The sequence below is a fragment of the Scyliorhinus canicula genome, chromosome 6 (genome assembly GCF_902713615.1).
Source record: "Scyliorhinus canicula chromosome 6, sScyCan1.1, whole genome shotgun sequence".
NCBI lineage: Eukaryota > Metazoa > Chordata > Chondrichthyes > Carcharhiniformes > Scyliorhinidae > Scyliorhinus > Scyliorhinus canicula.
Genome location: NC_052151.1, coordinates 59,483,465 through 59,505,458, shown reverse-complemented (window position 1 = coordinate 59,505,458; position 21,994 = coordinate 59,483,465). Strand labels below are relative to the sequence as shown.

Below are 21,994 nucleotides of genomic sequence, written 5' to 3'. Positions count from 1 at the left end.
AGGTGTTCAGGGGGAGAAGCTGTACAGGGCCGAACCGGCTGGAGAGGAAGGGGATAGGGGACAGTTTTTAGAGGGGTTGTAGTTTCCAAGTTTGGAGGAACAGAGGGGCAGGCGTTGGAGGAGACGCTGGGGCTGGTTGACAGCATTAGGACCCGCTGGAGAGTATGGGTAGGATCATGGGAATATTGGAGAGGTTCGCAGCCTTCTCTGGGTATACGGTAAATGTCGGGAAGAGTGAGGTGTTTCTGGTAAATGCGGCGGAGGGCCAATTTGGAGGTGTCGCTATTCAAGGTAGCTAGGGAAAGGTTCAGGTATTTGGAGATTCAGGTATTTGGGGATTCAGATGGCTATGATGCCCAGGCGGAATTTGACAACGTTGATGGAGGAGATTAGGGGGGATTTTACAATATGGGATACATTGCACCTGACATGGGCAGGGAGGGTGCAGGTGGCAAAGATGAATGTGCTGCCAAGGTTCCTGTTTGTTTTCCAGACCTTCCTGATCTTTGCCCCGAAGGCCATCTTCCAGAAATTGGAGACGGTGATTTTGGAGTTTATATAGGCAGGGAAGGTGCCAAGGATAAAGAGGGCCCTGCTGCAGAGGCAGAGGCAGAAATTGGGCTTGGCACTCACAAACCTGCTGCACTATTATATGGTGGCGAATGTGGAGGTGAGGAGATGGTGGGCGGAGTGGGTCAAGATGGAGGAGGGGTCCTGTAATAATAATAATCTTTATTATTGTCACAAGTAGGCTTACATCAACACCGCAATGAAGTTACTGTGAAAATTCCCTCGTGCGAAAGGAGTGGAGGACGTTTCCCAGGTTGCCGCCGAAGCAACTGCTGCTCGCGATTGAGTTGGGAGGGTAGTATTGAGGATATATATGGGTGGTTGGGAGATCAGGGTGGGGGGCGGCGCAGGGGGTGGGGGGCGGCGCAGGCGATGAGGGTCAAGGACAAATGGGAGGAGAGCTCGGGGATGGATAGGCTGGGGACTGTGGTGCGAGATGATGAAGTAGAGGGAATTCAACCTTCTCCTCGGCGAGGATGAGCTTGATTCAGTTCAAGGTGGTGCGCAGGGTACAAATGACCCGGGTGAGGATAAGTACGGTAAATACGGATAAAGGGCAGCACGGTAGCATGGTGGTTAGCATAAATGCTTCACAGCTCCAGGGTCCCAGGTTCGATTCCCGGCTGGGTCACTGTCTGTGTGGAGTCTGCACGTCCTCCCCGTGTGTGCGTGGGTTTCCTCCGGGTGCTCCGGTTTCCTCCCACAGTCCAAAGATGTGCGGGTTAGGTGGATTGGCTATGCTAAATTGCCCGTAGTGTCCTAATAGTAAGGTTAAGGGGGGGGAGTTGTTGGGTTACGGGTATAGGGTGGATACGTGGGTTTGAGTAGGGTGATCATTGCTCGGCACAACATCGAGGGCCGAAGGGCCTGTTCTGTGCTGTATTGTTCTATGTTCTAAGTGGGTTCTTGCAGGGATGGTTGAAGTGTGGGCGAGGGCTGGTGAATCACCCGCACATGTTCTGGGGTTGCAAGAAGCTGGAGAGATACTGGGAAGCGGTGCTTGGGAAGTTATCTAAGATTTTGGGGATTGAGGTCAGGCCGGACCAACGGTGGCGATCTTTGGGGTATCGGAAGTGCCGGAGCTGATGGAGGGGAAGGGGGCCAATGTTGTGGCCTTAGCCTCTGTAATTGTCTGTCATAGGATCTTGCTGAATTGGAGGTCAGATAAGCCGCCGGTGGTGGCCTCGCTGGGGGATTTGCACGATTTTCTCTGGTTGGAAAAGATTACATTTGAGTTGAGGGGGTCAGCGGAGGGCTTCGAAATGCAGTGCGGGTTGTTCATGATGATGTTTAAGGGGGAAAATTGTATTAACTGTGGACTGTGAGTTTGTGGAGTGTGTGTTTGTTTACCTTGCTGTATTTTACACATTTTTGGAATAAAATACCTTAAAAAGAAATCTGGCCTAAAAACTCTACAGGTTTTCAGTCAGAACCTAACATTCTGAAAAGTTATGGGCAAGTTCCACCCATTGTTACAAGGAGACGAGGTCACAGACAGTACATTCCTCACACCTCACAGGGGCAGCACACATCAGATATGCTAACCCAGTCAGGAACTCCTCGAACAAAACACATCCCAACATCAATCATGCCACTCTAACTATTCCTGCCAACATCCTCCTTCTTCCCCACTGTCACCAGACTCCTAAATGACCCTCTTATTGACTGACCTCATTAACACTACACCCTGTATGCTTCAACCGATGCCAATGCTTATGTAGTTACATTGTATATCTTGTGTTGCCCTATTATGTATTCTCATGTATTTTCTTGAATTTTGTTTAATTCCCTTTTCTTCCATGTACTGAATGATCTGTTGAGCTGCTTGCAGAAAAATACTTTTCACTGTACCTCGGTACACGTGACAATAAACAAATCCAATCCAATCCAATCCTTTTGGTCTCACCTGACAAGTTTGTCCAGAAATTCAAGAACTTCCATCCGCAGTACTTCAAACCTGCTCAGTTTCTTGGATCTTCTCGATGTCTTCATTTCCATCAAGGTCTATGAGTGTCAGAATAGCACAAAATCTTTCAGCAAGTACTCATCGGTATAACTGCTGTTTACCCTACCCCCCCCCCCCCCCCACCCCCACCCCCCCGGGTGTTGACTGGACATAATACCTTGGTCCCAATTAGCTGATATTGCTGGGACCTGTTTAACAAAAATAAACATGCGCTTGCCAGGATGGACCTGTAAGCCTTGCAGTGTATCCACATTTTCCTCAGATAACGTACATAATTCGCTGTGTACATTGGCCAAAGATGAAGCTGAGCAATAACTCAAAAGTGGCTCAGGCGATCCTATAATAACAAATCATTCTGCAGGTCATCGGAATTGCTTTACCTTACTGCTTCCTTGGAATTCCCTGACAGATATTAAATAATATGGCCTTTAAACAAGGATTTAATTTTTAGTACAACTGCACAGTTCACATTGACGACCACAGAGAATCATAGAATTTACAGTGCAGCAGGAGGCCATTCGGCTCATCGAGTCTGCACTGGCCTTTGGAAAGAGCATCCTACCTAAGCCCACACCTCTACCCTATCCCCGTAACCCAGTAACCTCACCCAATCTTTTTGAACACTAAGGGCAATTTAGCATGGCCAATCCACCTAACTGGAGCACCCGGAGGAAACCCACATAGTATGGCGTCTGGGCTGAAATTTATTAAAATCACAACGTTTAGGGAACTTGAAAGTACATGGCATTTGTATGGATGGCATTTACAATAGTATCAGTTCACTTCTCCCATCCTTTGTCCACTGGTAGCAGATTATCAGTAGATAATGTAACCTTAAGTTACATTTCTATTTTAAGAAATGCCTTCGCATTCTCTAAATTGGCCAAATTCAGGTTTACAGTGCGACACATTCCCCGTAAAACATCTGCTACTTGGACTTGAAGAGGATTCGGCGATTTTCAGGTGCAGAACTACACAATTGCCTGATTACTGGAAACATAAACGTGGTGGCTTTATGATTTTTCCTTGAATTCAGCAAGTGCAGAACTTGCGGTTAGAATTAAATTAATTTATTTATAGTCACGACTTGAAACCGGAGTCCCCGGAGGAAACCTACGCAGACACAGGGAGAACGTGCAGACTCACACAGGTAGTGACCCAAGCCAGGATTTAAACCTGGGATCGCGGCGCTGTGAAGCAACAGTGCTAACCACAGTGCTACTGTGCCGCCCATACACCTGGTGTATTGTGTGCAGTTTTGGTCTCGGAAGACATACTGGCCATGGAGGGAGTGCAGCGAAGGTTCATCAGACTAATCTTTGGGGTGGTTAGATTATCCTACAAGGAGACATTGAGAAGACTCAGCCTGTACACCCTACAGTTTAGAAGAATGAGAAGGGATCACATTGAGACATACAAAATTCTTTCAGGGCTCAGCAGAGAAAATGCAGGAAGGATGTTTCCCCTACTCTGAGTTGGGGGGGGGTTTAGAACTGGACGACACAATCTTAGAATAAGAGATGAGTCATTCAGGGCATAGATGAGGAGGAATTTCTTCAGTCAGACAGTGTTAAATCTTTGGAACTCTCTACCCAGGGGGCTCAGTCATTGAGTATGTTCAAAGCAAAGGTCGTTAGATTTCTAGATACCAATGACACTAAGGAATACAGGGGTAGTGCGGGCAGATGGCGTTGAGGTAGAACATTAGTCATGATCTAGTTAACTGACAGAGCAGGGTCAGGGGGCCAAAGGACCTACTCCTAAGTTCCTAAAATTGAGCTGAAATTGGCCCACTGGAAAGTGGCTCATCCAGTGCCATATTCGTTATGGGAACATCTTGGGCATCCAAGATGGCTGCCTAAAACAGACATCAGGGGCTGAATTCTCCGTTTCAGCGGCTAAGTGCCAGCGCCAGTGGAGCATGTGTGGTCTTTTATGACCAAAAAAATCGGCCTAAAATCCTCACCAATTCCGGGACCAGTGAGGGGCACCGACTGAAACTCCATCCTCCCGTGACAAAAACAGCCGGAGAATGGCTATGTCTCGGGCTGTGCATGCGCATGGCTGACGACCTGCAGCTGCCGCGCCGTACAACATGCCGCTGACCCAACCCACCATCCGCGACTCCACAACCCACCCCCTGGCCACCCCACACCCCAAGCCCTCGCAGAAGACAGAGGCATGGATCCCAACTGTATGTGGCGGCGCTGGACACAGTCGCAGCCACCATGCCGGTTTCACGATTTATGTGACCACGCGTGGTCCGCGCCATCGGGAACGCATCGGGGGCAGAGCATCGTGGGTCGGCCGATGACACTCCAATGGAGTTGAAACGGCGCGCTGCGCACGTTACGTGACGCCAGTTTGGAGGGGCCAGAGCCTGGCGGACCAGGGTCAAACTGCCGCCAGCCCTGATTTCGGTGCAAAAATCCATTCTCCGCCCGATCGCTGAACACGATTTTGCCGTCAGACTACGGAGAAACCCACCCCAGGTCTCTTTCATATGTTAACAAGAAGCTTACTGTTTTGTTATTGTTATGCTCTTGACGTAGCATAAGCTGCTTCCTTGATATGCACTCTGACAAAGGAAGGTTCAGACTTGGAGATAGCTTTAACACATTTATTAAACTGTTAACGATTCTCCTACTTGGATTCAACTCTCCTGTTAATCCTGCTATAGCTACTCAGACTGACAAACCAGTTTGCTACGATCCAGGTGGTGGGTGTGATGCGTTCAATCAACCCTGTGTACTCACTAAGTGTCTCCACTGGAAAGAGGAAGATCATGTGTGCTGTGTCCGTATATATGGGTTGGTGTAATGCCCTCCTGTGGTAGTGTCACCTGTGTGTGTGTGTGTCTTGAATGCCCATTGGTTGTGTCCTATCTTACTGGCCTATTGGTTGAATGTCTGTGTGTCATGTCTCTGGTGCTCCCTCTAGTGTCTAGCTAGTCTACGTGTATTTACATTAACCCCTTGTGTATTTATAGTGATGCATATCACCACATTCCCCTTTTTTCGTGTTACATATTTTCTGTACAGTGTTAAAGAAAATTGAACAAAAACAGGTAGCTAAGTGATGTTATGTACAAGTTATGATGACTGTGATGACTATACAATAGAATACAAAACCAAATAATAGTTGCAATGACTTTTTAAAAAATAAATTTAGATGAGCCAATTATCTTTTCCAATTAAGGGGCAATTTAGCATGGCCAATTCACCTACTCTGCACATTTTTGGGTTGTGGGGGCGAAACCCACGCAGACACGGGGAGAACGTGCAAACTCCACACGGACAGTGACCCAGAGCCGGGATCGAACCTGGGACCTCAGCGCCGTGAGGCGGTTGTGCTAACCACTAGGCCACCGTGCTGCCCTAGTTGCAATGACTTTGAGGGTAAGACAATACAAAATAAAAGTTATGAGTCCAATAGTTCATGAATTTATATGGTCTGTGTGAAGGACTCATATTATCCACAGAGTGTGGTCCTTGAGCAGCAAACACGACAACAAAACCCTCCCGTCTGGAGTCATGTCTGGCTTAAGTGAATCAGCTTTGGCTTGTCGATTCTCCCCGTCTGGAGTCTGGTCTGTTCCACCCGAGTCAGTTTTGGCTTGTCGATGCTCCCCGTCTGGAGCCCTTTCTGGTTCACCTGAATCAGTTTTGGTTTCTTGCCGCTCCCCGTCCGGAGTCATTGCAGGTTCATTTGAACTGGGTAGACTGTCAGAGTCGTCTTCTGGTGGCTCAAACAATCTGGGTGGACTGTCATAGATGCTTTGTTGTTCACATGAGGGTGGTAGACCTGCATCGTCTGCTGCTGGTTGCTCAGAGGAGGTTGCTAGACCCTCATGGTCTTGTTCATGCAAGGACTGCGTGCTGGAGTCTTGCATTGCTTCTATCATGGAGCCTGTCCACAAGCTCGCTGTGGAGGCTTGTGTCTCTCCCTCTGTGGAGTCTTGCAGTGTTTCCTGTGTGGAATGGTACATTGGTCTCACTCTGGAGACTGTCATTACTTTCTGTGTGGAGGCTGGGACCCTTCGTGGTGCGTGGACCACTCTCTGTGTGGTGCATGGACCACTCTCTGTGTGGCAGCAGGCCGCTCTCGGTGGGCTTGTATTGTTCTCTGTCTTATGGCGTCAGACCGCAGCATAATCCTGCACTCACGAGTCGGGATGTCGTATATGCTGGGCTGAGGATTCCCCAATCCGAAGAACTTGTCGTCGGCGTCTTCAATGTTAAACACCTCTAGTTGCGGTTCGGATTTGGTACTGGGGTAGCCATCTCCCAAGATTAAATCTTCGTCTGAGTCGTTGTCTTCCAAGACCATATCATCTTCTAGGGCAGTGCTTACTGCATGTTGCAGGGTTCTGCGGAGGTACTTTCAACTACTGGTCGAATTTCAGGCATTGTGCTGTCGTTCCAGGTGAAAGAATTGGGTTTTACGGCTTTAAAACTTTTTTTTTGTGTTTTGGGACATTTCCCCTTTAAGTGGGCATGGTCCGGGGCCTCTGACGTCATGAAGCGTGTGACATAGGTCGTAGCAAACGATTGCGCATGTGCAGATCGCTGTTCCTTTACTTGGGGCCTTTTTCCCAATTGTGCATGCGCAGCTTCTCATGCATGCGCAAACGGATCTTCCCGTTCTGTGCGCTCTTCGCGCAACTGCGCATGTGCAGCTCCTTTTTCAAGATGGCTGCAAATCAAAACTGCCGTTCGTTGCTGCAAGCCTACCTCGTGGTGAGTTTTGGCGCCTCTTTTACCATTTTTTCTTGTATCTTCCTCGCAGAATTCTTGGAATTTGTCCAGGACTGCCTGGAAGTCGCTCTTGTTTTGCCCCTTTGAGTATTTGAAGGTCTGGACGATTTCAGCTACTCTTGGACCCGTGATGGTAAGTAGAAGCTTTATTTTCTCTGCATCCGTGACGCCATCTAAGTCGGACGCTACCAGGTAGATCTCGAATCTCTGCCTGAACGCACGCCAGTTTCCACTGAGATTGCCTTGGTACCTGAGCTGCGGTGGAACCGGAATCTCGAACATCATCTTGCCTGGCCGCTGTTGCTGGTTGTCACTGTTTGCTGAGTTGTAACTATATGGATTTAAACAGTTCACTCCTTGGTACCATGTTTTGTTATGCTCTTGCCGTAGCATAAGCTGCTTCCTTGATGTGCACTCTGACAAAGGAAGGTTCAGACTTGGAGATAGCTTTAACACATTTATTAAACTGTTAACGATTCTCCTACTTGGATTCGACTCTCCTGTTAATCCTGCTATAGTTACTCAGACTGACGAACCAGTCTGCTACAATCCAGGTGATGGGTGTGATGTGTTCAATCAACCCTGTGTACTCACTAAGTGTCTCCACTGGAAAGAGAAAGATAATGTGTGCTGGGCCCTTATATATGGGTTGGTGTAATGCCCTCCTGTGGTAGTGTCACCTGTGTGTGTGTGTGTCTTGAATGCCCATTGGTCGTGTCCTATCTTACTGGCCTATTGGTTGAATGTCTGTGTGTCATGTCTCTGGTGCTCCCTCTAGTGTCTAGCTAGTCTATGTGTATTTACATTAACCCCTTGTGTATTTACAGTGATGCATATCACCACACTTACTGGGACCTTTCAGAGGTAGAGAGCTGATCTGAGCGCAGCGGCATTCTCCTGACTAAGCATCGCTTCCAAAAAAAATCTGTTAATTTGAAAATAAATTGTTGTACACCTGGAGGAGCAGGAGTGCATCTCCAGGATCCGCATCATTCCCGAAAGCTGCTGTCAGCTTATGATTGGTTCCCTTCCCATGCTACTCCTCTCTTCCTTGAGGATAGCTGCTGACAGGGCAACATTGGCAGACATATTTTTTTGTTATGGGATGTGGGCATCGCTGGCTAGACCAGCAGTTATTTCCCATCCTTAGTTGTCCTTGAGAAGGTGGTGATGAACTGCCTTCCTGAATCGCTGAAGTCCCTCAGGTATAGTTACACCCAGAGTGCAGCTAAGGAGGGACTTCCAGGATTTTGACCCAGCGACAGTGAAGGAATGACAATATATTTCCAAGTTCAGATGGTGAGTGACTTGGAAGGGAACATCGTTGAGGATAGGGATAGCCTCCTGCTCCAGTGAGTTGTTCAATTGTCCACGACCATTCACGGCCAGATGTGGCAGAACTATAGAGCTTGGTATGGCCACATTTGGAGTACTGTGTGCAGTTCTGGTCGCCTCATTGTAGGAAGGGTGTGGAAGCTTTGGAAAAAGTGCAACGGAGATTTACCAGGATGTTGCCTGGAATGGAGAGTAGGTCTTACGAGGAAAGGTTGAGGGTGCTTGCCCTTTTCTCATTAGAACAGAGAAGGATGAGGGGTGACTTGATAGAGGTTTATAAGATGATCAGGGGAATAGATAGAGTAGACGGTCAGAGACGTTTTCGCCGGTGGAACAAACCATTACAAGGGGACGTAAATTTAAGGTGAATCGTGGAAGATATAGGGGGGATGTCAGAGGTAGTTTCTTTACCCAGAGAGTAGTGGGGGCATGGAATGCACTGCCTGTGGAAGTAGTTGAGTTGGAAACATTAGGGACCTTCAAGCGGCTATTGGTTAGGTACATGGATTACGGTAGAATGATGGGGTGTAGATTAATTTGTTCTTAATCTAGGACAAAAGTTCGGCACAACATCATGGGCCGAAGGGCCTGTTCTGTGCTGTATTTTTCGATGTTCTATGTTTATATCTGATCCATTGTTTATGGGATTGCCTAACTCTGCCTATTACTTGCTGCTTTTGCTGTTTGGCAAGCCAGTAGACCTGTTTTATAGCTTCTCCAGGTTGACATCTCATTTTTGGTATGCTTGGTGTTGCTCCTGGCATGCTCTCCTGAACTCTTCATTGAAGCAGGGTTGACTCCCTGGCTTGGTGGCAATGGTAGAGTGGGGGAATATGGCGGGCCATGAAATTGCAGATGATGGTTGAATAAAATTCTGCTGCTGATGACCCAGCGCGCCTCATTGATGCCCAGTTTTGAGCTTCTAGATCATCCCATTTAGCAAGGTGGTAGTGCCACGCAACCCGATGGAGGGTATCCTCAATGTGAAAATAGGACTTTGTTCCACAAGGCCTGTGTGGTGGTCACTCATACCAATACTGTCATGGGCAGAGGCAATTTCGGCAGGCAAGTTGGTGAGAATGAAGTCAAGTATGTTTCTCCCTCTTGATAGTTCCCTCACCACCTGCCACAGACCCAGTCTAGCAGCTATGTCCTTTAGGACACATTCAGCTCCGTCTATGGTGGTACTACTGAGCCACTCTTGGTAATGGACATTGAACTCCCCCGCTCAGAGTACGTTCTGTGCCCTTACCACCCTCAGTGTTTCCTTCAAGTGATGTTCAACATGGAGAAGTCCTGATTCATCAGCTATGGGGAGGGGGGGGGGGGAAGGTATGTAGTAATCTGCAGAAGGTTTCCTTGCCCATGTCTGACCTGATGCCATGAGACTTCATGGGTTCCAGAGTTGATGTTCAGGATTCCCAGGACAGCGCCCTCCCGATTATATACTAGTGTGCTGACACCTCTGCTGGGTCTGTCCTGTCAGTGGCACAGGGCATATCCAGGGATGGTGATGGTGTTTGGGACATTATCTGTAAGGTATGGTTCCATGGGCATGACTATGCGTGCAAACCAAACCAAAAACATCATCTCGACTTCAATTCAGAAATCCTTCAAGCAAGGGTTTTATCTAAACACGCAGTGCCAGTTTGCGGCTTCTTTTGGAAGATGGAACAGAAACAACCTGTAAGTTGGAGATGGAAACATTACAGAAAAATAAGCAAAACATTAATTGAAAATCAAAGAACCTTTTGGAGCTGATAAAGATCAGTCTTTTCCTGTAGTGATTTCCGTGGTGACTTTTTATGATCTTCATCTTCTTTGACCTCCGCCACAGGAACAATATCTAGACACAAATGAGAAAAAACTATTGCAAGATACAGCTGAATTATTTCTTCTATAATAACTAATAATAATTTTTATTGTCACAAGTAGGCTGACATTAACACAACAATGAAGTTACCGTGAAATTCCCCTAGTTGCCACGTTCCGGCACCTGTTCGGGTACACGGAGGTAGAATTCAGAATGTCCAAATTACACCTCACAGCATGTCTTTCGGGACTTGTGGGAGGAAACCGGAGCACCCGGAGGAAACCCACGCAGACATGGGGAGAACGTGCAGACTCCGCGCAGACAGTGACCCAAGCCGGGAATTGAACCGCGGATCCTGCCGCTGTGAAGCAATAGTGCTAACCACTGTGCTACCGTGCCACCCACAGAGGATGCGGAAAACTGGAATTTTAAAAAAAATCCCCTGTGATGGTGTTATTTAAATGCCATTCACAGGCTTTGTTAAAATCCCAGTTGATGTTACTAATTGATGGGAAGATCTAAGGATGGAACCCTGGCTCAAAAGGCCATGGGGTGAATTCTCCGCCTCCAAACCTGAGTGTTTCTCTGTGGTGAACCGTCACTGGCAGCGGGATTCTTCGTTTCAGCAGCCGGCCAATGTGATTTCTCATTGTAGCCACTCCATGCCACTGGGAAACCCGTGGGCGGGGGTGCGCTGCCGGCCGAACGGAAAAACCCACCAGTGGAGAATTCACCCCCATAACTTTTACTTTTTTTGAACAGAGTCACAGGGCTATCAATTAACTTTTAATAACAAAAAATACATTTATATATTGAACAAGAAAGGTTTGACCAGAATATGATACTCCTTCACTCTCACTTATCTTCACAAGTGTCCACAGATTTTAAGGATAACACAGGTTACAAAATATACCGTATGCTATAATGCTCTCAGTAAACACATAGTCCCTATAAGCCCACAGGCTGACTGCGGTCAGACACACTCCACTCTGAAACCAAGTGAACTTATGTGGATTTCTCCTCAAATTCTCCCAAATGATTCTTACACGGTGAGCCGACTTATCTCACTAGACTCTGGCTTCCACACAAGTGAGTCCAAAGCCCACGCTCAAGAAGACACGCTTTAAAATCTTTTTTCAAGCAATGCTTTCCCGCAGCTGCTCCCAACAAGGATCTGGTTCCAAGTTTTACAACTCTTCTTCCAGTATTTGTTTGTCTTACATGCTTTCAAGCTTCACCTCAAACTCTCAGGGATCCAACCACTAAGTGCTTCAATTACCACTTCACAGGCTGCTATAAGATATTGGACGCGATCTACCTGTCACTTCCTGCCCGAATCAGAGCTCGAGGTTCCCCCCAAGCTTCCCGACAGCTGGTACGCCTCGCAAGATCCACCCAGGTCTTGCGAGGCGGCGTGGTCAGGATCCCACGCACAATGGGCGGGGCCAAGCCTTGCATGCCAAAATGGGTTTAAAACCCATTTAGATGTGCTGACACCGGCGTGCTCCCACATCCACCCTCCCAAGAGAGACCCAGTTCGGGTGCAGTTCAGTATTGGTCCACACAAACTTGGACCAGGTGGAACCCCCCCCCAACACCCCTCTCCCAGAGCGGAGTGTCTCCCAGGCCATTGGAGCCCCGTAGGTGGCCAGGAACAGGGCAGGGTGGACCCCTGTCTCCCCTGGAATGTGGCACCATGGCACTGCCAGGCTGGCAACTTGGCACTGCCACTCTGATACTACCAGGCTGGCAGGAACACTGCCCTTGTGCCAGGGTGGCACGACCAAGGGTCAGATCTGAGGGGGGTCATGCACACATGAAAGGAGGGTGGAGGGGGGCAATGAACGTTGTGGAGGGGCGGTTCAAGGTGGAAATGGAGGAACCTCCGGAGGATTGTTGGGTGGGTGGGTGGGGGGGGGGGGGGGGGAGAGCGGCAGTGAGAAACTTCCCAGGGCCCAGAAAAGTGACTACATGTGGTTAGATAGTGCAATGGAGTTGGAGATAAACTCCCTGCAAAACCCACCACAAATAGAAACTTTGCTGTTAGATTGCGCCCATCATAAACCTTAGGATCACTTCAGATATCTTTGACTTCTCAGTAGCCAACTTCTTATCAGCTTCTGTGACTTCAATGAACAGTACTCTGTTCCCTTAACTATGGTTTTTTTTCTTGCAGTGCTATGAGAGATGTTCCCTCTCTCACTGCTAAGCTCCTTCTCCTCTTGTTCGGTTAAACAAAACACAAAGAAAGGTCTCTTCCCCTAAAAGTGGCCCATGGTTTCTAAGCAACAACATCCCATCTTTTGTTCAAGTTTTTTCTTACTTGACACACCATAAACTTTCCCAACACAATACAAACATAGTTTGAACTGAAAACAACTCCCCCCCCACCCAAGACATGCAAACACCTTTGTTTAACATGAATCTAACTACAGGTTTATCCTTCCCTGCACAGAAACTCAATTAAATCTACACCTTATTTCTGACGTCCAGCAATACAAAAGTAGATCACTTAAAACCTCTGCCTCCTGACATTTTGTTGACTCAGGATTGAACGTTGCTCATCAGGAGCATTGTGGTGGGAGACTATATCAACCAGCTGTATGTACCAAGGAAAGGAGTACGCAATCAACTCTCCACAAATGTCCTGGAGACTCCATCAGAAAAGATTAACTTGAGCGACCCAAGAGAAATATCATAAAGACAGTAAAACCCAAAGACCAAAGAGACAAATAATGGGAGTAGTGGCAAAATTCTCATTGCCAGTATTAATCCTACTTGCTTCTGGCCTGCGTTTTATCCTATCTGACATTACTCAACACAAGTTTTGTCCACCTCCCATTTACTTTTAAGAGGAAGTTAGATACGCGCAAAAGGGTTAAAGGGACAGCAGGATACATAGATGGGGTTAGATAAAGCAGAATGAGGAAAATGAAATGAAATGAAAATCGCTTATTGTCACAAATAGGCTTCAATGAAACTACTGTGAAAAGCCACTAGTCGCCACATTCCGGCGCCTGTCCGGGGAGGCTGGTACGGGAATTGAACCGTGCTGCTGGCCTGCCTTGGTCTGCTTTAAAAGCCAGCGATTTAGCCCAGTGTGCTAAACCCGCCCCTTGTGGACCAGGACAGCCAGGAGTGGCTTGTGTGGAGCATAAACACCAAAAAGGACCTGTTCGGGCTGAGTGGCCTGTTTCTGCCCCTATTCTTACCATGCAATATCGAATTTAATTAGTGAAGATGGGGGAATAAAAGTCTTTTGGACTGGGCAGATGGAGGCGGAAGGTCATGTGATGAAACCTCTAGGAATACGTGTACACCAGAGCTGGCAATCCAACAAATACCCATGGTGACCTAAAATGTTCTCATTGTAAATTCTCATGTAACTCTGTATAATAAGGAGCAAGGCTTCCCGAATTGCAGTCCTGGCCAATTGGCAATTGACCAATTTTCTTTTAAACCAAAATGCCGGGTAAGTTTCTTAGAGATGATACTCCACTATTGAGTCGAAAGCTCTCATCACTCACTGGATTAACAAATGCAAACAGGTAAGAAATGAGCCTGCCCAGCTGGCATAGTAGTTTGGAAATATCTTTTCACCTCTGAAACCGAAATCCAAATGCAGTAATGTACAGACCGATAAAGGGCTCTATATAATCTTCTGTACAAGCTGTAGGGGTTTTGCATGAAGAATTTTGGTTGGCTTCATTATTCAGGCATCCTCACCCAAAGGCCATAGAGATAAATAATGGGAGTACTGGCAAAATTCTCATTGCCGGTATTAATCTTACTTGCTTCTGGCCTGCGTTTTATCTCATCCGACATTACTCAACACAGCTTGTCAAATGTGTTCCAACTCTCCACCACTGACATTCCTCAGCATGATAAACAATATGACTCGTGATAAATAGGTTGTGACCGCAACAATTAACTGGAACAAAAGGTCTTGTATCCATTTAAAATGTTCTCTTAAGCAAATGACAATCAGTGCGTGCGTGTGTGTGTGTGTGTGTGGGTGTGTGTGTGTGTGTGTGGGGGGGGGGGGGGGGGGGGGGGGGGTGGGGGGGGGGGGGGGAAGAATCATATCCTTGGACTTTATGGATAGAGGTAAGGAGTATATTAACAAATAAATTATGCTACATATTTATAAATCACAGGTCAGGCTTCAGTTCGAGTTGTGTCCCAATTATGGGCATCACACTTCAGGAAGGATGTCCAAGGCCTTAGAGAAGGCGAAGAGGAGATGTAATGGAACTTTGCCAGGGATAAGGCGCCTCAGTTATGTGGACCAGAGAAGCTGGCATTGTTTTCCTGACAGTAGAAAACGTTGAGACATTTTATAGAGGCGAGTGGCTTTGATAACATTAGATAGGGAGAAAAGGTTTCCACAGCAAGGGGTTACAAATTTAAGATAGTCTCCAAAGGCATCTGAGGAGTAACGAAGAGAGTATCTTTTTCTTAAACCGAGCGAGTTGGGATGATCTGGAATGCATTGCCTGAAAGGGTATAGGAAGGAGACTCAATATTACTTTCAGAAGCAAAGTATATACATACTTGAAAAATATAAATTTGCGGGACTATTGGAATAGAAGCAGGGGAGTGGGACAAATTGGATGTCTCTTTCCAAATAGTCAATAGCGGCTCACGATTGGCCAAATGGCCTCCTTGTTTGATTTGAAAAAATAGAATTAAATGAATTGTTAAATGTGTAAGAATATGTCAACTGGCACATTTACTTAACTCCACACCTACATTCCATGATACCGGGTATCTTAGTTCTCATAGCATAACGTAGAATAGAATCCCTACAGTGCAAAAGGAGGCCACTCGGCCCATTGAGTCTGCACCTGCCCTCCGAAAGAGCACCCTACCCTAGGCCCACTCCCCCACCCTATCCCCGTAACTCCACCTAACCTTTGGACACTAAAGGGCAATTTAGCATGGCCAATCCACCTAACATGTACATCTTTGGACTGATGGAGGAAACCGGAGCACCCGGAAAAAACCCACGCAGACACGGGGAGAAAGTACAAACCCCACACAGTCACCAAAGGCCGGAACTGAACCTGGGTACCTGGCGCTGTAAGGCAGCAGTGCTAACCATTGTGCCATCGTGCAGCCCCGTTCTACACAACAAAAACATTGACTTGTCGCGCTACCATGTTGTATCAGTTGAATATATTGCTCTGCACTTACCATCCAGTTTTTGAAACCGGGTGAGGAATTCTTCCAGCGTGTGCAGTGTGTCAATGAGGGCTTTCGGCTGCTTGGAGGACTTTAAAATGTCTCTGCATTTCTGAAGCAAACACACCAGCTCATCTTTCGACATCATTCTGGACCAGATAGAGAAAAAAAAACACTTTTAATCGCACCACAAATTCAACAAATGTACTGAAACGAGCATCCTTTTTCCACCTAACACAGGAACAGTGATTCAGCCTCTCGAGCTTGTTCTGCTGCCATTCAGGGAGATTGTAGCCGATGTGACAATATGCTATTGTGGTTTTGTTTTCCCCTATTGTGTGGAATAGATGGGAAGCTCTGTGCGTCTCATATTAGATCGCCCTTGCTGTAGGAATATTACAAATGGCAAAACTACTAGAAACATGCAGCAATTGAGATGACAAAGATTAGGAGTGGAAAAGTCCATGATGAACACTGGGAAGGAATAATCATCCCAGGCAGTTGTTGCATGCTGCCTAGTGGTTTAAGTCAGGGTTGAACTGATTGGAGCGACATTGGACTGGCTCATTCATCTTGCACCGAACCAGAAAATAACAGGGAATTCTACCTCTTAAGAGATGAAGACGACTGACACAGCAGAAAGCAGCTCCTACTTGCCATATTTGTAAACATTTAGGAAAAAAAAAAGGAAGGGGCGGGTCACACGACGTTACGCTGGCAGGGGACGCTCTGAATCCCCCCACCCCGTCAGCAATCTTGGTTCCCGACGGATTGGGCCGCCCTGTAAAAAAAAATCAATACCCCCACACCAGGACACCCCCACCCTGAACTTCCACAATGGAAGCCCCCCACCCCCCCGGGAGTGTCAGGGGGTAGTGTATGATCCTCTCCGCCCTGGAAGCTGTATGTACCTGCATACCCATGACAAATTCTGTTAGTCAAGTCCCCATTTCTGTCAAAACCTGTCAAACTCCACCACTGTCATGTCGGAGGGTGGAGGGTGGAGAGAGAGAATCCCGACGATAAAATGATGCAGAGGGAAGCCCCGCTAAGTGGTTGTTAATGTATGCTAACATGATTTCCAACATTTCATGGCGGAAACCCCATTACGCCATTGGCAGGGACAATCTCAACATGAAATCCTGCTAGCGTAAAAGCAGTTTTTGGATTCTCCAGTCCCTAAGAACCCGCCGCTGAAAAAGGGGGTGAATAATCTAACCCCCACCCGCCATTGGCCCAGAACTTCCGTGGAGGGGCATTCACCATTGGATTGCCACTATGCTCCTTTTCACCAACTCATTTGCACATTTCTCACCCAATTTTCCCATCCAGGATATGCTAATATATGGATTGGATTGGATTAGATTTATTGTCACGTGTACCGAGGTACAGTAAAAAGTATTGTTCTGAGGGCTGTCCAGACACATCGTTCCATACATAAATACACAATGTGCAGCACATCTCCAGGCTGCCTCCAGTGCAGCGCAGCAGCAGTGTCGGGGCAAGTGAAGTCACGGCCCCTTCTTACGGCACCAGCTGCTATAAACTGGGTAAATTTAAAGGTTTCGGCTACTTTGAGAAGCCCGGGAGAAATTAAGCATGTAAAGGTAAGTGAATGAGGGATTAAGGTTGTCGGTTGTGTCAAGTGGTTGGGTGGTGGAGGAGTTGGGGGGGGGGGGGGGGGGGGGGGGAGTGGGAAGAGAGAGGTTTCGGGGTCGGGCAGGGGATGGCCAGTACTATTGTTACCCAGGATGTTAGAAGTGCCGTTAATTTTTTCTGTTCCAAAGTCTCCAATTTAAATTGTATCGTTCCAATGTGCACGGTAATTGTCCATCAGAAGTTTAAACTTCCCTGGAAATTCCTGTGCCGTCCGTTTGAGGGGACGGGTTATGACACCCCACCCCCCCTGCCCAAGTTCTGGGGCCTTTAAAATTGTTGAAACGACGCTGAGTCAAGCATAAATGAAAGAGTTGTTTAGAGTTACTCGCATGAAGGAACTGAACTAGCGTAGCATTTAAATGCTACGTAAACATTAGGGAGAATGGAGCAGAGGAGTTTATGCTGAGTGGGTGGGGACAGAATGGACCAGTTACACCCATGTCCCACAAACAGCTGAACAGACATTACCACGTACAGTACTCAACCATGACAAGGAGGCAAAGCTGGTAGTACAGCGTCCTACAGCTGGTGAAGCTGAAGTATACAACCACCATAAACACAATTACCCGAGTAGTTGGAAGGCAGAGCTGTACTCCTCAGTCTCCCATATGTTCCTCTCCAAACATGTGATGTAGAGTTCCCTGATCTGTGGAGAGTGAATTGCAAAGAAACATTTACTGAGCAATAGAATAAAAAGAGTAAAATCATTTTCCTTGCAAAACCAGGATCATCACTGGTAAATAATAAATGTTTACTCAACACTTGTAGCCCCGAACAGCAAACTGCTGCTTCCTCATGACTTCATTGCGCATTCTTCAGTGGCCATTTGTGCAAATTAAAGACAAACTTTTGGATAGAAATTGAATAGCCTACTTTAATCACAGGCCTTGAAAAATGAAATGAAAATCGCTTATTGTCACAAGTAGGCTTCAAATGAAGTTACTGTGAAAAGCCCCTAGTCGCCACATTCCGGCGCCTGTTCAGGAGGCTGGTACAGGAATTGAACTGTGCTGCTGGCCTGCTTTGGTCTGCTTTCAAAGCCAGCGATTTAGCCCTGTGCTAAACCAGCCACAATGCATATGCAAATGCTTGGATGCATATACAATACCCTGTACTTAAATGGCAGGCAGTATACTTCTGTCAATGAATGGTGTCTCTACATCTGAACAATCAGGTTCCCCACTTCACACCAGTAAAATGGGTGCATCACCAATGAACTTCCAGGACTAAAATGAAAAATGAAATGAAAATCGCTTATTGTCACGAGTAGGCTTCAATGAAGTTACTGTGAAAAGCCCCTAGTCGCCACATTCCGGCGCCTGTTCGGGGAGGCTGTTACAGGAATCGAACCATGCTGCCGGCCTGCCTTGGACTGCTTTCTAAGCCAGCGATTTAGCCCAGTGTGCTAAACCAGCCCCATGTTCACAATCAATTCACAACAATCAATCCTTTAATGCCCTAAAAAAAAAGGCCCATATTATTGTTCTCTTGGGTATATTTTCCTCCATGTGTAACAATAAAGAAAAATGATAGTTTAATAAAATAATTTTACACCCTCTAGCATTGCTGAATAAAAAGAGGCATGCTATTGAAATTTTTGTCTTGCACTCATCAGAACAGATGCAAGAATGTAGGGCGGAATTCTGCCCTCCCACGCCAGGTGGGAGAATCCCTGGGGCGCCGCGCGAGTCCCGCCACGCCGCCCCGGCACCCGCAGGTGATTCTCCCACCCCCCTCAAACCGACGCGGCGAGATTTACGGCTGGCCGTTGGGAGAATCGCCGCTTGCCGTTTGTAATGGCCGAGCGGCGATTCTCTGGCCCGGGTGGGCCGAGCGGCTTGCCCAATACACTCTGAAGGAGGAACTCCTTTCCTCCGCCGCCCCGCAAGATCCATCCGACATTTCTTGCGGGGCGGCCGCGGGGAGGACGGCAACCGCGCATGCGCGGGTTGGCGCCGGCCAACCTGCGCAAGCGCGGGTTACGTCATTTACACGCATTGGCTGCGTAATTTACGCGGCGCCAAGGCCCAGCGCGCGTAAATGATGCGGCGACGCACCTAGCCCCTCGGGGGTGGGAGAATAGATGGCGAGGAGCGGCCTCCGACGCCGGAGTGAAACACTCTGGTTTTCACTCCGGCGTCTGGTCTTAGTCTCCCGATGGGAGAATTTCGCCTGTAAAATTCAAAGGGAGCAACAATTTATATTCCAAGAGAAAAGGGAGGCTGGTTGGTTGGCAAGACCGATTGGTCAAGACATTGCCATGGGGAATTCACCAGGGACGTTATTTGCACAAGCATTTGTTTAAATTTTAAATGGCAAGTCAACTTTGATTGGGATGAGGCATTGTCATGGGAAATGCATTAGGGAACAGTTGTCCTCCACGCTTTTGTTCAATTGAAAAAGACACGATGGCAGGACGTGTTCTTTTTGCCTGCAGAGGACAGGGTCCTGTGTATGAATAAATGTAGCTTCTGGCAAGCACAAGTTGTCACATTGTGAGCCTGGCTGATGATCTTAAACTGGTTGTTACTACCATTTTTAGCACCCTCGGGATTATTCAGCAACTCCTGTCCATTTGCGGAATCACATCTCATGTTGGACTTTATGTTCTGAGTTTTGCAACCATGGGGTATGAAGGCCATACATCCCAATGAATTGCATTAAGTAACACCTTTCTTCAACTGTTCGCCATAGGCAGAGAGTACTCACTATACTCAACCAAGCGTAATCGAGTTCTTGGATGGTGAATTATGGTTAGGAGTATTCATAGAATTTACAGTGCAAGAGGCTATTCGGCCCATCGAGTCTGCACCGGCTCTTGGAAAGAGCTCCCTACTTAACCCCAGCGAATCTTGTTTTGGACACTAACGGCAATTTATCATGGCCAATCCACCTAACCTGCACATCTTTGGATTGTGGGAGGAAACCAGAGCACCCGGAGGAAACCCATGCAGGCACAGGGAGAACGTGCAGACTCCGCACAGACAGACCCAAGCCGGGAATCGAACCTGGGACCCTGGAGCTGTGAAGCAATCGTGCTAACCATTGTGCTACCATGCTGCCCATCCTTGAAGCAGTGTAGGTTCTTTTCTATGGTAGCTGATGGCAATGAGGGGAGCATTGTAATAAGGAAAGTGTTCGCAGGGCGGCATGTGGCGCGGTGGATAGCACTGGGACTACGGCGCTGAGGACCCGGGTTCGAATCCAGGCCCTGAGTCACTGTCCGTGTGGAGTTTGCACATTCTCCCCATGTCTGTGTGGGTTTCACCCTCACAACCCAAAGATGGGCAGGTTAGGTGGATTGGCCAAACTAAATTACCCCTTCATTGGGAAAAAAAAATAATTGGGTATGCTAAATTTATTTTTAAAAAGGCAAGCGTTTGCAAATGAGTCATATTGTTTCATTTTCGTATAAATGCCCAATGACATCTCACACAACCATTCTTCCACAATACTCAACAAAAGGGTATTCTGTTCATCTTTGGAAGAGTAAACAATAAAAAAAATTCCTCGTCTTATTTATGAGGTACAATATAAGGGAACACGCACCTGTTTACCTAAAGGATACTTTGGAAGAGACGATGTGGTAACATGCAGACATTTCAGAACTGGGAAGTAATTCTTGTGATAAATGTGAAGGTCTAGCAGCAGCTTCTGAACATCATCCTGCGTCATTTGAAGGGCAAACAAAAAGGAAGCAGCTTTTATTACTTTATCTTGGATTAACGCACATCAGTGAACTGAAAATCCTCAGGTACTCAGGGTACATTTTTGTATGTCCTTAAAGTACCATTTAGTGCTTCATTATCTGGATATATACACAGTTATTGCTAGGAGCAAAATCCATTGTTCTTGCCAATTTTGATGATGGGTGGTTGGTATGACTTACGCACATCAAGAACAAATAAAAATCACCTACAGTTCATGACATTACAACTACAGAGTCAGCCATGACTGGTAGACAACATATACGACATTAAATTGTGCCCACATGCAAAACCGTAACAAGTTACAGCATAGAGTAAGGCCTTGCAATCCCATCATATTCGAGCCCACACCTGCCAGAACAGTCCAAAATGAATCCCACTTCTCCACTCTCTCCTGCAAAGTGACTTTTTATTTTAAAATATTTTCCTCCATTTATCCAAATTTTCCCCAAAATAATCAAAGATCTATGTCGCAACTATTACCTGTGATACAGAGGCATCCCATACTCCAGTAACCTCTTTCTATCTGCCTGAGAGACAATTTTAAATTGATTAGTCCCTTGTCGCTGAGCCAAATGGAGGATATATGAGGGATTATACAGGCCCCTGGCAGCAGGTTTGAGGCGGGGTGGGGTGAGGGGGTACTGAGTGCCATGGCAGCACGGTAGCATTGTTGATAGGACAATTGCTTCACAGCTCCAGGGTCCCAGGTTCGATCCCGGCTTGGGTCACTGTCTGTGCGGAGTCTGCACATCCTCCCCGTGTGTGCGTGGGTTTCCTCCGGGTGCTCCGGTTTCCTCCCACAGTCCAAAGATGTGTAGGTTAGGTGGATTGGCCATGCTAAGTTGCCCTTAGTGTCCAAAATTGCGTTGGGTGGGGTTACTGGGTGGAGGTGTGGACCTTGGGTAGGGTACTCTTTCCAAGAGCCGGTGCAGATTCGATGGGCCAAATGGCCTCCTTCTGCACTGTAAATTCTATGATCTATGCCTATTACCTACCAGCC

The 21,994-nt window shown here is 47.2% G+C and overlaps 1 protein-coding gene across 2 annotated transcripts in view; it reads right to left on the bottom strand.

The window, feature by feature from the left end:
• orc3 (origin recognition complex, subunit 3) overlaps positions 1-21,994 on the bottom strand; it is a 122,239-nt gene that overhangs the window by 38,612 nt on the left and 61,633 nt on the right. For both annotated transcript variants that reach the window (XM_038799332.1, XM_038799333.1), the window contains 5 exons: positions 20,834-20,950; positions 17,851-17,930; positions 15,638-15,774; positions 10,377-10,474; positions 2,477-2,574 (listed from right to left, as the gene is read on the bottom strand). In XM_038799332.1, coding sequence (XP_038655260.1) covers positions 2,477-2,574; positions 10,377-10,474; positions 15,638-15,774; positions 17,851-17,930; positions 20,834-20,950 — 530 coding nt within the window. The remainder of the gene's footprint in view (positions 1-2,476; positions 2,575-10,376; positions 10,475-15,637; positions 15,775-17,850; positions 17,931-20,833; positions 20,951-21,994) is intronic.